Here is a 13110-nt window from a genome sequence, read left to right as displayed (position 1 = left end):
GGACCTCAGACTGGGGCAAAGGTTCACCTTCTAATTGGACAATGACCCTAAGCACACAGCCAAGACAACACAGGAGTGACTTCGGGACAAGTCTCGTTTGGCTCAGTTGGTAGAGCATGGTGTTTGCAACGCCAGGGTTGTGGGTTCGCTTCCCACGGGGGACCAGTACGGATTTTTTTTTTTAATGAAATGTATGCATTCACTACTGTAAGTCGCTCTGGATAAGAGCGTCTGCTAAATGACTAAAATGTAATGTAAATGTAAGTCTCTGAATGTCCTTGAGTGGCCCAGTCAGAGCCCGGACTTGAACCTGATCGAACATCTCTGGAGAGACCTGAAAATAGCTGTGCAGCAACACTCCCCATTCAACCTGACAGAGCTTGAGAGGACCTGCTGAGAAGATTGAAACTGATTGAAATCTCAGCTCATTACCTGTGTAAAAGACACCTGAGCCAGAAATCTTTCTGATTGAGAGGGGGTCAAATACTTATTTCCCTCATTAAAATGCAAATCATTTTATAACATTTTTGACATGCATTTTTCTGGATTTTTTTGTTGTTATTCTGTCTCTCACTGTTCAAATAAACCTACCATTAAAATTATAGACTGATCATTTCTTTGTCAGTGGGCAAACGTACAAAATAAGCAGGGGATCAAATACTTTTTTCCCTCACTGTACCTCTCGTGTCTGTGCTGTTGAATTGCGACTCTACTTTGTCTCTATACTGACGCTTAGCTTGTTTGATTGCCTTGCGGAGGGAATAGTTACACTGTTTGTATTCGGTCATGTTTTCGGTCCCCTTGCCCTGATTAAAAGCAGTGGTTCGCGCTTTCAGTTTTGCGCGAATGCTGCCATCAATCCACGGTTTCTGGTTGGGGAATGTTTTAATAGATGCTGTGGGTACAACATCACCAATGCACTTGCTAATAAACTCGCTCACCGAATCAGCGTATTCATCAATGTTATTGTCCAACGCTATGTGGAACATATCCCAGTCCATGTGATCGAAGCAATCTTGAAGCGTGGAATTCAATTGGTCGGACCAGCGTTGAACAGACCTGACCACGGGCGCATCCTGTTTTAGTCTATAGGCTGGGAGCAACAAAATGGAGTCGTGGTCAGATTTACCGAAAGGAGGGCGGGGGAGGTCTTCATATGCGTCGCGGAAGTTAGAATAACAATGATCCAGGGTTTTGCCAGCCCGCACATCCGCACATTCGATATGCTGATAAAATTTAGGGAGCCTTGTTTTCAGATTAGCCTTGTTAAAATCCCCAGCTACAATAAATGCAGCCTCAGGATATGTGGTTTCCAGTTTACATAGAGTAAAATGAAGTTCTTTTAGGGCCGTCGATGTGTCTGCTTGGGGGAGATATACACGACTATGATTATGATCGAAAATAATTATCTTTTTAGATAATGTGGTCGGCATTTGATTGTCAGCAATTCTAGGTTAGGTGAACAAAAGGACTTGAGTTCCTGTATGTTGTTATGATCACACCACGTCTCGTTAATCATAAGGCATACACCCCCGCCCTTCTTCTTACCAGAGAGATGTTTGTTTCTGTCGGCGCGATGCGTGAAGAAATCAGGTGGCTGTACCGACTCTGATGACGTATCCCGAGTGAGCCATGTTTCCGTGAAACAAAGAACATAACAATCTCTGATGTCTCTCTGGAAAGCAACCCTTGCTCGGATTTCGTCTACCTTGTTGTCAAGAGACTGGACATTGGCGAGTCGTATGCTCGGGAGCGGTGCGCGATCTGCCTGTCTACGGAGCCTGACCAGAAGACCGCTCCGTCTGCCCCTTCTGCGGCGCCATTGTTTTGGGTCGCCGGCTGGGATCCGATCCATTGTCCTGGGTGGTGGACCAAACCGAGGATCCGCTTTGGGAAAGTCGTATTCCTGGTCGTAATGTTAGTAAGTTGACGTTGCTCTTATATCCAATAGTTCCTCCCGACTTTTATGGCCCACACCCCCATTAGTGTTGCTCATCCTTGCTCTAACTGGTCTATAGCCCATAATCTCATCTTTGACATAAACGGATTCTGCCATTGGTGGCTGCAGGGTTTCCATGGCGCTCAGTTGTCATGGCAGTGGCACAGGCCGACGCCCCCATGATAAAAAATTTTCCTTTTGAGTTTGTATCTAATGAGGACTATTTGCTGTTAGCTGCTCTGAGTGGAGAACTTTTAAAAACACAGTAAGTCAAGGATGAACTGAAACTGTCCACTCCCCCTCTACCTTCTCTGTTAAGGAGGTAGGAGTGCATATCAATATTCTACAGAGGCTTTTTCTCCTCGTTTCCTCTCCTTCATCAAAATTCTACATTCATGTTCTTGAGAGTTTTTAACACTGAGGTGCTTCTGAGACAAAGTTATCCTTTTTAAGGCCTGAGAGTACAAAACATTAGGAACACCTTCCTAATATGGAGTAACACCCCCCCACCCCTTTTGCCCTCAGAACAGCCTCAATTCGTTGGGGCATGGACTCGACAAGGTGTAGAAAAAACGTTCCACGGAGATGCTGGCCAGTGTTGACTCCAATGCTTCCCACAGTTGTGTCAAGTTGTGTCTTTTGGGTGGTGGACCATTCTTGATACACACGGGAAACGGTTGAGCGTGAAACCCCAGCAATGTTGCAGTTCTTGACACAAACTGTTGTGCATGGCACCTAATACCATACCCCATTCAAAGGCACTTAAATATTTTGTCTTTCCCATTCACCCTCTGAATGGCACACATACACAATCCATGTCTCAATTGTATCAAGGCTTAAAAATTCTTCTTTAACCTGTCTCCTCTCCTTCACCTTAACTGATTGAAGTGGATTTAATAAGTGACATCAATAAGGGATCATGGCTTTCCCCTGGTCAGTCTATGTCATGGAAAGAGCAGGTGTTCTCATCTACACTCAATGGATCTCTCTCCCTCTCTCTCTCTCTCAGTTGACAGGGGGATTTCCTCAGCCTGAGCTTAGTCTCACTTCTCACCTGCGTTTTGCATAGAACACCAGACCTCATGCTGAAAATAACAAGAAAGAAATACTATGCAGTTTGTTCTCAAACATCAGTGGGTTTCACACCTGCAGTTGTCAGTTTGTCTCCTTTGTTAAAATTAAATGAAACTCCCACACACTGTGCTGCAAGTTTTAGTTTCCACTCATTTTGTTCTACTTTGTTATAATTACTTTCAGGATTATGCTTTTGCTTAGCATCGTCTCTGTTTCAGTTATTTTGTGAACTTAATTACATTTTCCCCATCAATATTTTTGGAGATCAGACCAAGCGGCGTCTTATCACTCTTGTGTTTGTGTTGTCGCCCCCTCCAGGTGAAGCTGATTAAGTACATCTGTAAGCAGCTGCAGTGTAAGCAGAGAGTGCCTGAGAGACAGAGGACCCAGGCTCTGGCCAGCTACCCTCGACTGGGAGACTGGCTCTGCACCATCAACCTCAGACCTGAACTCATACAGGTACTATTAAGTCACACTGTGTATGTGGTTGTGCATTTTGGTTGTTCCAAGATGGTGTAGCAGTCGGACGTGTGTTTGTCTTGTCCCATCCTGTCCCGTGTAAATATAATTTTCCTAGTTTTTTCCCCCGTATATATTTCGTATATATTTTATTCTCACCTTCCATCTACGGACTGAATATACTCTCCTGCAACCCGCCTCACCCAATGTGGTCGGATCTGCTATTTTTATACTTTATAACCGGAACCCCCATCAGGAGCTAGCCAGCTAACTAGCTACTAGCTAGTAGTCAGTTAGCCACTGCTAGTGGTCTTCACCGTTAACTCGGACACCAGCCAGCCTCAGCTCAGTCAATACCTGCCAGTCTGCACGATATCAACCCAGAGCATATCGGACAGCTTTTTCTCTACCACATCTCCGGATTCCCACCGCAAGCTCTGAACCTTTACACCGGATCCGAGTGGCTACTCCTGGCTAACGTCTATGTCCCAAAGCAAGCACCAGTTAGCCTTGAGCTAGCCTCGAGCTAGACCCATCTCCCGTTTAGCCGAAGAGGTCCACCAGCTAATTCTTGGGCTACAATACCTCTTTTGCCAATTGGCCTGGACCCTTTACTGCCGACATGGAGCCCCGCCGATCCATCACAACTGGTCTGCCGGCGTAATTGTCCGAGGTGGTTTCAACAGGCTCTAACGTTGTGACGTTGTGGAAGGCCCATCTGCTAGCCCCGTCCCGCTAGCTGTCTGAATCGCTGGGTCTCCAGCTTGCCTAGCGTAGTATCGACTACTGAATCGGCTCCCTGACTCACCTATTGCTACTCATTGGACCCTAAGATCACTCGGCTACACATGCCTCTTACTAATGTCAATATGCCTTGTCTATTGCTGTTTTGGTTAGTGATTATTATATTATTTCACTGTAGAGCCCCCAGCCCTGCCCAATATGCCTTAGATAGCCTTTTTGTCCCCCCCCCCCCCCCCCCACACACACACATGCAGTGACCTCACCTGGCTTAACTGGTGCCTCTAGAGACAAAACCTCTCTCACAAACCTCTCTCACAAAATGCCTAGGTTTACCTCCACTGTACTCACATCCTACCATACCCTTGTCTCTACATTATGCCTTGAATCTATTCTTACACGGCCAGAAATCTGCTCCTTTTACTCTGTTCCGAACACACTAGACGACCAGTTCTTATAGGCTTTAGCCGTACCCTTACCCTACTCCTACTCTGTTCCTCTGGTGATGCAGAGGTTAACCCAGGCCTTGCAGCCCCCAGCACCACTCCCATTCCCCAGGTGCTCTCATTTGTTGACTTCTGTAACCGTAAAAGCCTTGGTTTCATGCATGTTAACATCAGAAGCCTCCTCCCTAAGTTTGTTTTATTCACTGCTTTAGCACACTCCGCCAACCCTGATGTCCTAGCCATGTCTGAATCCTGGCTTAGGAAGGCCACCAAAAATCCAGAAATTTCCATCCCCAACTACAACATTTTCCGACAAGACAGAACTGCCAAAGGGGGCAGAGTTGCAATCTACTGCAGAGATAGCCTGCAGAGTTCTGTTATACTATTCAGGTCTGTGCCCAAACAATTCGAGGTTCTACTTTTAAAAATCCACCTTTCCAGAAACAAGTCTCTCAACGTTGTCACTTGTTATAGACCCCCTCAGCCCCTAGCTGTGCCCTGGACACCACATGTGAATTGATTGCCCCATCTATCTTGAGAGTTCGTACTGTTAGGTGAACTAAACTGGGACATGCTTAACACCCCGGCCGTTCTACAATCTAAGCTAGATGCCCTCAATCTCACACAAATTATCAAGGAACCTACCAGGTACAACCCTAAACCCGTAACCATGGGCACCCTCTTAGATATCATCCTGACCAATTTGCCCTCTAAATAAACCTCTGATGTCTTCAACCAGGATCTCAGCGATCACTGCCTCATTGACTGCGTGCGTAATGGGTCCGCGGTCAAACGACCACCCCTCATCACTGTCAAACGCTCACCTTAAACACTTCAGCGAGCATGCCTTTCTAATCGACCTGGCCCGGGTATCCTGGAAGGATATAGACCTCACCCCGTCAGTAGAGGATGCCTGCTTATTCTTTAAAAGTACTTTCCTCACCATCTTAAATAAGCATGCCTCATTCAAAAAATGTAGAACTAAGAACAGATATAGCCCTTGGTTCACCCCAGACTTGACTGCCCTTGACCAGCACAAAAACATCCTGTGGCGTTCTGCTTTAGCATCGAAGAGCCCCCACGATATGCAACTTTTCAGGGAAGTCAGGAACCAATATACTCAGTCAGTTAGGAAAGCTAAGGCTAGCTTTTTTAAACAGAAATTTGCATCCTGTAGCACTAATTCCAAAACGTTTTGGGACACTAAAGTCCATGGAGAATAAGAGCACCTCCTCCCAGCTGAATATTGCACTAAGGATAGGAAACACTGTCACCACCGATAAATCTACGACAATCGATAATTTCAATAAGCATTTTTGTACGGCTGGCCATGCTTTCCACCTGGCTAACCCTACCCCGGCCAACAGCTCTGCACCTCCTGCAGCAACTTGCCCAAGCCCCCCGCCCCCCCCCCCCCGCTTCTCCTTCACCCAAATCCAGACAGCTGATGTTCTGAAAGAGCTGCAGAATCTGGATCCCTACAAATCAACTGGGCTAGACAATCTGGACCCTCTCTATCTAAAATTATCTGCCAAAATTGTTGTAAACCCTATTACTAGCCTATTCAACCTCTCTTTTGTATCGTATGAGATCTCCGAAGATTGGATAGCTGCCGAGACACTCTAGACCCAAACTGTTATAGACCTATATCCATCCTGCCCTGCCATTCTAAAATCTTCGAAAGCCAAGTTAACAAACAGATCACCGACCATTTAGAATCCCAACGTACCTTCTCCACTATGCAATCTGGTTTCCGAGCTGGTCGTGGGTGCTCCTCAGCCACGCTCAAGGTCCTAAAAGATATCATAACCGCCATCAATAAAAGACAGTACTGTGCAGCCATCTTCATTGACCTGGCCAAGGCTTTTGACTCTGTCAATCAGTGCATTCTTATCGGCAGACTCAATAGCCTTGGCTTCTCAAATGACTGCCTCGCCTGGTTCATCAACTACTTCTCAGATAGAGTTCAGTGTGTCAAATCGGAGGGCCTGTTGTCCGGACCTCTGGCAGTCTCTATGGGGGTGCCACAGGGTTCAATTCTCGGGCCGACTTTTTTCTCTGAATATATCAATGATGTCGCTCCTGTTGCTGGAGATTCTTTGATCCACCTTTACTCAGACGACACCATTCTGTATACATCTGGCCCTTCTTTGGACACTGTGTTAACAAACCTCCAAACAAGCTTCAATGCCATACAACCCTCCTTCCGTGGCCTCCAACTGCTTTTAAATGCTAGTAAAATTAAATGCATGCTCTTCAACCGATTTCTGCCTGCACCCTCCCGCCTGCCCGACTAGCATCGCTACTCTGGACAGTTCCGACTTAGAATATGTGGACAACTACAAATACTTAGGTGTCTGGTTAGAATGTAAACTCTCTTTCCAGACTCACATTAAGCATCTCCAATCCAAAATTAAATCTAGAATTAGCTTCCTATTTCACAACAAAGCCTCCTTCACTCACGCTGCCAAACATACCCTCAAAAAACTGACTATCCTACCGATCCTTGACTTTGGCAATGCCATTTACAAAATAGCCTCCAACACTCTACTCAGCAAACTGGATGTATTCTATCACAGTGCCATCCGTTTTGTCACCAAAGCCCCATATACTACCCACCACTGCGACCTGTATGCTCTCGTTGACTGGCCCTCGCTACATATTCGTCGCCAAACCCACTGGCTCCAGGTCATCTATAAGTCTTTGCTAGTTAAAGCCTCGCCTTATCTCAGCTCATTGGTCACCATAGCAACACCCTCCCGTAGCACGCGCTCCAGCAGGTATATTTCACCCGTCATCCCCAAAGCCAACACTTCCTTTGGCCGCCTTTCCTTCCAGTTCTCTGCTGCCAATGACTGGAACGAATTGCAAAAATCACTGAAGCTGGAGACTTATATCTCCCACTCTAACTTTAAGCGTCAGCTGTCAGAGCAGCTTACCGATCACTGTACCTGTACACAGCGAATCTGTAAATAGCACAACCAACTACCTCATCCCCATATTGTTATTTATCTTCTTGCTCTTTTTCTCCTCAGTATCTCTACTTGCACATCCTCATCTGCACATCTATCACTCCAGTGTTTATGCTAAATTGTAATTATTTCGCCTCTATGGCCTATTTATTGCCTTTCCTCCCTAATCTTCTACATTTGCACACACTGTACATTGATTTTTCTATTATGTTATTGACTGTATGTTTGTTTAAGTGTAACTCTGTGTTGTTGTTTTTGTCGCACTGCTTTGCTTTATCTTGGCCAGGTCGCAGTTGTAAATGAGAACTTGTTCTCAACTGGCCTACCTGGTTAAACAAAGATGAAATAAAAATAAAATAAATAAGTGTGTGTGTGAAGAAAGGGAAAGCAAGAGACTATGTAATGGTATCCCTGTACAGTCCCCTCTGAAAGGTTAAAGTACCCAGGTTAGGTTGGTAAGTTTGCATCTGACTTAGAGAGGGCGATCATCTTGGACTCCTCACATTCCATCTACTCTGGACCAGGTCCCTTAGCTGATGGTGACATGGCATAACAGTTGGCTATTCAAGAGAAGACGTTCCTGTGCATTGCTTACTATAATTTCAGGACAGGTGATGCTTCCCGTCAATATCCCCTGAAAATGTCCACAATAGGAGCAGTTTGTGAGCCATTTAACTTTTAACATGGTTAAAGAACATGGTTAACTCCTCCAATGCAGAACTTGGTTAACTCTTCCGATACAGAACTTGGTTAACTCCTTCAATGCAGAACATGGTTAACTCTTCCGATACAGAACTTGGTTAACTCCTTCAATGCAGAACATGGTTAACTCCTCCAATGCAGAACTTGGTTAACTCTTCTGATACAGAACATGGTTAACTCTTCCGATACAGAACTTGGTTAACTCTTCTGATACAGAACATGGTTAACTCTTCCGATACAGAACTTGGTTAACTCTTCCGATACAGAACTTGGTTAACTCTTCCGATACAGAACTTGGTTAACTCTTCCGATACAGAACATGGTTAACTCTTCTGATACAGAACATGGTTAACTCTTACGATACAGAACTTGGTTAACTCTTCCGATACAGAACTTGGTTAACTCTTCCGATACAGAACTTGGTTAACTCTTCCGATACAGAACTTGGTTAACTCTTCCGATACAGAACATGGTTAACTCTTCCGATACAGAACTTGGTTAACTCTTTCAATGCAGAACTTGGTTAACTCTTCCGATACGGAACATGGTTAACTCTTCCGATACAGAACATGGTTAACTCATCCAATGCAATATAAACATCCTTAGTGAACCAGCAGTACCGTCTCCCTTTATCTGTGTCAGATTGAATTTGGGTCTTTGTTTCTTTTGGACAGTAACATGCTTATGATAGGGCATATTTCATAGCAGTGAAGGCCTTTGCTGGAAGCTGAAAGCAGGCTTTTGTAGTTCCACTCTGTCTCCACCCTTCCAGTTGGCAGTAGCAGCTTCACAGGGAGAGTTTCTGCCACTATTTTGTCAGGACTAGTACATACACAAAACATTTAATCTGGTGTTTTTTTAGAGACAGTTTGCTCTGCCAATGGAAAATGAGCAATCACTTTTTACCGTAAATGTATTCTCTCACAGACCTGCATTTAGGACTGTTGTTATACGCTTTGGGTTCTGAGACCTACCCACCCCCAAACCCTATTTGTCTGTAGTCAACTCTTGACGTGATCCTCTCCATTCCATGTCCCAGCTCGTGTCATTGTCCTCCAGCCATACCCCCTCATTATACCCCGGCCTATGCTTAGATGTTATGTGTTTTTACTTTGTACCAAAATGGCAGAATATATATGTACGTATACTGCACACCCAGCAGGTTTGTGCAGATGATGCTATTCAGGAGTTGGCAACTGTCAAAAACAGAATAGGAGGATACTATTTTGTTATATACAGTATGTGTCCCGGCCCACTAATCTATGTCTATCACGGACCAGTCTAAGCTGCTCCTATCTACCAAGCCCTCTTTGCAAACACAACCCAGTGGGCAAAAAGTAATTGAATCAACATTGTTTCCACGTAATTTCAACAAAAACATTGAATGTGATGACGTTGGGAATTTCATATTTTTCCACCAAACTTTTAACATAAATTCAATGACATGATGCCATTTTTTGTTGATTTGGTATTTGGTATTTTATTAGGATCCCCATTAGCTGTTGCAAAAGCAGTAGCTACTCTTCCTGGGGTCCACACAAAACACGAAACACAATACAGAATGACATAATACAGAACATCAATAGTCAAGAACAGCTCAAAGACAGAACTACATTAAAATAAATGTAAAGGCACACGTAGCCTATATATCAATGCATACACACAAACTATATAGGTCAAATAGGGGAGAGGCATTGTGCCGCGAGCTGTCGCTTTATCTGTTTTTTGAAACCAGGTTTGCTGTTTATTTGAGGAATATGAGATGGAAGGAAGTTCCATGCAATTAGGGCGCTATATAATACTGTACACTTTCTTGAATTTGTTCTGGATTTGGGGACTGTGAAAAGACCCCTGGTGGCATATCTGGTGGGATACGTGTCTGTGTCAAAGCTGTGTGTAAGTTGACTGTGCAAACAATTTGGGATTTTCAACACATTAACGTTTCTTATAAAAATAAGAAGTGATGATGTCAGTCTCTCCTCAACTCTTAGACAAGAGAGACTGGCATGCATAGTATTTATATCAGCCCTCTGATTACAATTAAGAGCAAAATGTGCCACTCTGTTTTGGGCCAGCTGCAGGTTAACTAGGTCTTTCCTTGCAGCACTGGACCACACGACTGGACAATAATAGAGATTAGACAAAACTAGAGCCTGCAGAACTTGCTTTTTGGAGTGTGGTGTCAAAAAAGCAGAGCATCTCTTTATAACGGCCAGACCTGTCTCCATCTTTACAACCATTGAATCTATATGCTTTGACCATGACAGTTAACAATCTAAAGTAATGGCAAGTAATTTAGTCTCCTCAACTTGTTCAACAGCCACACCAGTCATTACCAGATTCAGCTGAGGTCTAGAACTTAAGGAATGATTTGTACCAAATACAATGCTCTTAGTTTTAGAGATGTTCAGGACCAGTTTATTACTTGCCACCCATTCCAAAACAGTCTGCAACTCTTTGTTAAGGGTTTCAGTGACTTCATTAGCTGTGGTTGCTGATGCGTATATGGTTGAATCATCAGCATACATGGACACACATGCTTTGTTTAATGCCAGTGGCAGGTCATTGGTAAAAATAGAAAAGAGTAGAGGTCCTTTTTTCCAGCATTTATATCAGCGATCTTGGCTTCATAATACAGTTTCTTCTTCTTTTTGTTGAGTTTAGTCACATCATTTCTCAATTTGCAGTATGTAAGCCAGTCAGATGTGCAGCCAGACGTATTAGTCACTTCTTCAACCATATAGGTTTTCAATTCCTCATCAATCCATGGAGCCTTAACAGTTCTAACAGTCAGTTTCTCAACAGGTGCATGTTTATCAATAATTGGAACAAGCAATTTCATAATTTCATCAAGTGCATGTCTGGATGCTCCTCATTAATCACATCAGACCAACAAATATTTTTAACATCATACACATAAGAGTCACAGCAAAATCTTTTGTATGATCTCTTATACACTATTTTAGGCCCAGCTGTTGGAACTTTGGCTTTCCTGGAAATTGCCACTATATTGTGATCACTTCATCCAATGGGTAAGGATACAGCTTTAGAACAAAGTTCTACAGTATTAGTAAAAATGTCATCGATACATGTGGATGATCTTGTTCCTGTAGTGTTTTGTAAACACCCTGGTTGGTTGATTAATAACCTGAACCAGATTACAGGCACTGGTTACAGTAAGAAGCTTCCTCTTGAGCGGACAGCTTGATGAAAACCAGTCAATATTCAAGTCCCCAAGAAAGTAGACCTCTCTGTTTACATCACATTCACTATCAAGCATTTCCCACATATTATTTAGATACTGACTGTTAGCACTTGGTGGCCTATAGCAACACCCCAAAAGAAAAGGCTTTAGATGTGCCAAGTGAACCTGCAACCACAACACTTCAATAACACTAATATAAGATCTTCACTAAGCATTACAGGGATATGGCTCTGAATATATACAGCAACACCTCCCTCATAAGCATTTATGTCTCTTCTATAGATGTTATATCCTTGTATTGCTACTGCTGTATCATCAAATTAATTACATTTGAAGTCGGAAGTTTACATACACCTTAGTCAAAATACATTTAAACTCAGTGTTTCACAATTACTGACATTTAATCCTAGTAAAAATTCCCTGTCTTAGGTCAATTTGGATCACCACTTTATTTTAAGAATGTGAAATGCCAGAATAATAGTAGAGAAAATTATTTATTTCAGCTTTTATTTCTTTCATCACATTCCTAGTGGGTCAGAAGTTTACATACACTCAATTAGTATTTGGTAGCATTGCCTTTAAATTGTTTAACTTGGGTCAAACGTTTTGGGGAGCCTTCCACATGCTTCCCATAATTCGTTGGGTGAATTTTGGCCCATTCCTCCTGACAGAACTGGTGTAACTGAGTCAGGTTTGTAGGCCTCCTTGCTTGCACACGCTTTTTCAGTTCTGCACACACATTTTCTATAGGATTGAGGTCAGGGCTTTGTGATGGCCACTCCAATACCTTGACTTTGTTGTCCTTAAGCCATATTGCCACAACTTTGGATATATGCTTGGGGTCATTGTCCATTTGGAAGACCCATTTGCGACCAAGCTTTAACTTCCTGACTGTTGTCTTGAGATGTTGCTTCAATATATCCACATAATTTTCCTGCCTCATGATGCCATCTATTTTGTGAAGTGCACTAGGAAGTGATGATGTCAGTCTCTCCTCAACTCTTAGACAAGAGAGACTGGCATGCATAGTATTTATATCAGCCCTCTGATTACAATTAAGAGCAAAATGTGCCACTCTGTTCTGGGCCAGCTGCAGCTTAACTAGGTCTTTCCTTGCAGCACTGGACCACACGACAAAGCACCCCCACAATATGATGCTGCCACCCCCGTGCTTCATGGTTGGGATGGTGTTCTTCGGCTTGCAAGCCTCCCCCTTTTTCCTCCAAACATAACGATGGTCATTATGGCCAAACATTTTTGTTTCATCAGCTTAGAGGACATTTCTCCAAAAAGTGCAGTTGCAACCGTAGTCTGGATTTTTATTGGCGGTTTTGTAGCAGTGGCTTCTTCCTTGCTGAGCGGCCTTTCAGGTTATGTCGATATAGGACTCGTTTTACTGTGGATATAGGTACTTTTGTACCTGTTTCCTCCAGCATCTTCACAAGGTCCTTTGCTGTTGCTCTGGGATTAATTTGAACTTTTCTCACCAAAGTACGTTCATCTCTAGGAGACAGAACACGTCTCCTTCCTGAGCGGTATGACGGCTGCGTGGTCCCATGGTCTTTATACTTG

The 13110-nt window shown here is 43.6% G+C and overlaps 1 protein-coding gene across 2 annotated transcripts in view; it reads left to right on the top strand.

Annotated features, from left to right (window-relative positions):
• LOC106581250 (kinase suppressor of Ras 1) overlaps window positions 1-13110 on the top strand; it is a 62488-nt gene that overhangs the window by 13664 nt on the left and 35714 nt on the right. For both annotated transcript variants that reach the window (XR_014381913.1, XM_045703883.2), the window contains exon 2: window positions 3332-3472. Coding sequence is in view for 1 of the 2 variants with exons in the window: in XM_045703883.2 (XP_045559839.2) it covers window positions 3332-3472 (141 nt within the window). In the remaining variant the exon portion in view is untranslated. The remainder of the gene's footprint in view (window positions 1-3331; window positions 3473-13110) is intronic.

Source organism: Salmo salar, chromosome 20 (genome assembly GCF_965601325.2).
Source record: "Salmo salar chromosome 20, fSalSal1, whole genome shotgun sequence".
In the NCBI taxonomy this organism is placed as follows: domain Eukaryota; kingdom Metazoa; phylum Chordata; class Actinopteri; order Salmoniformes; family Salmonidae; genus Salmo; species Salmo salar.
Note: the sequence above shows the minus strand (reverse complement) of the source record. Positions and strands in the feature narration are given on the sequence as shown.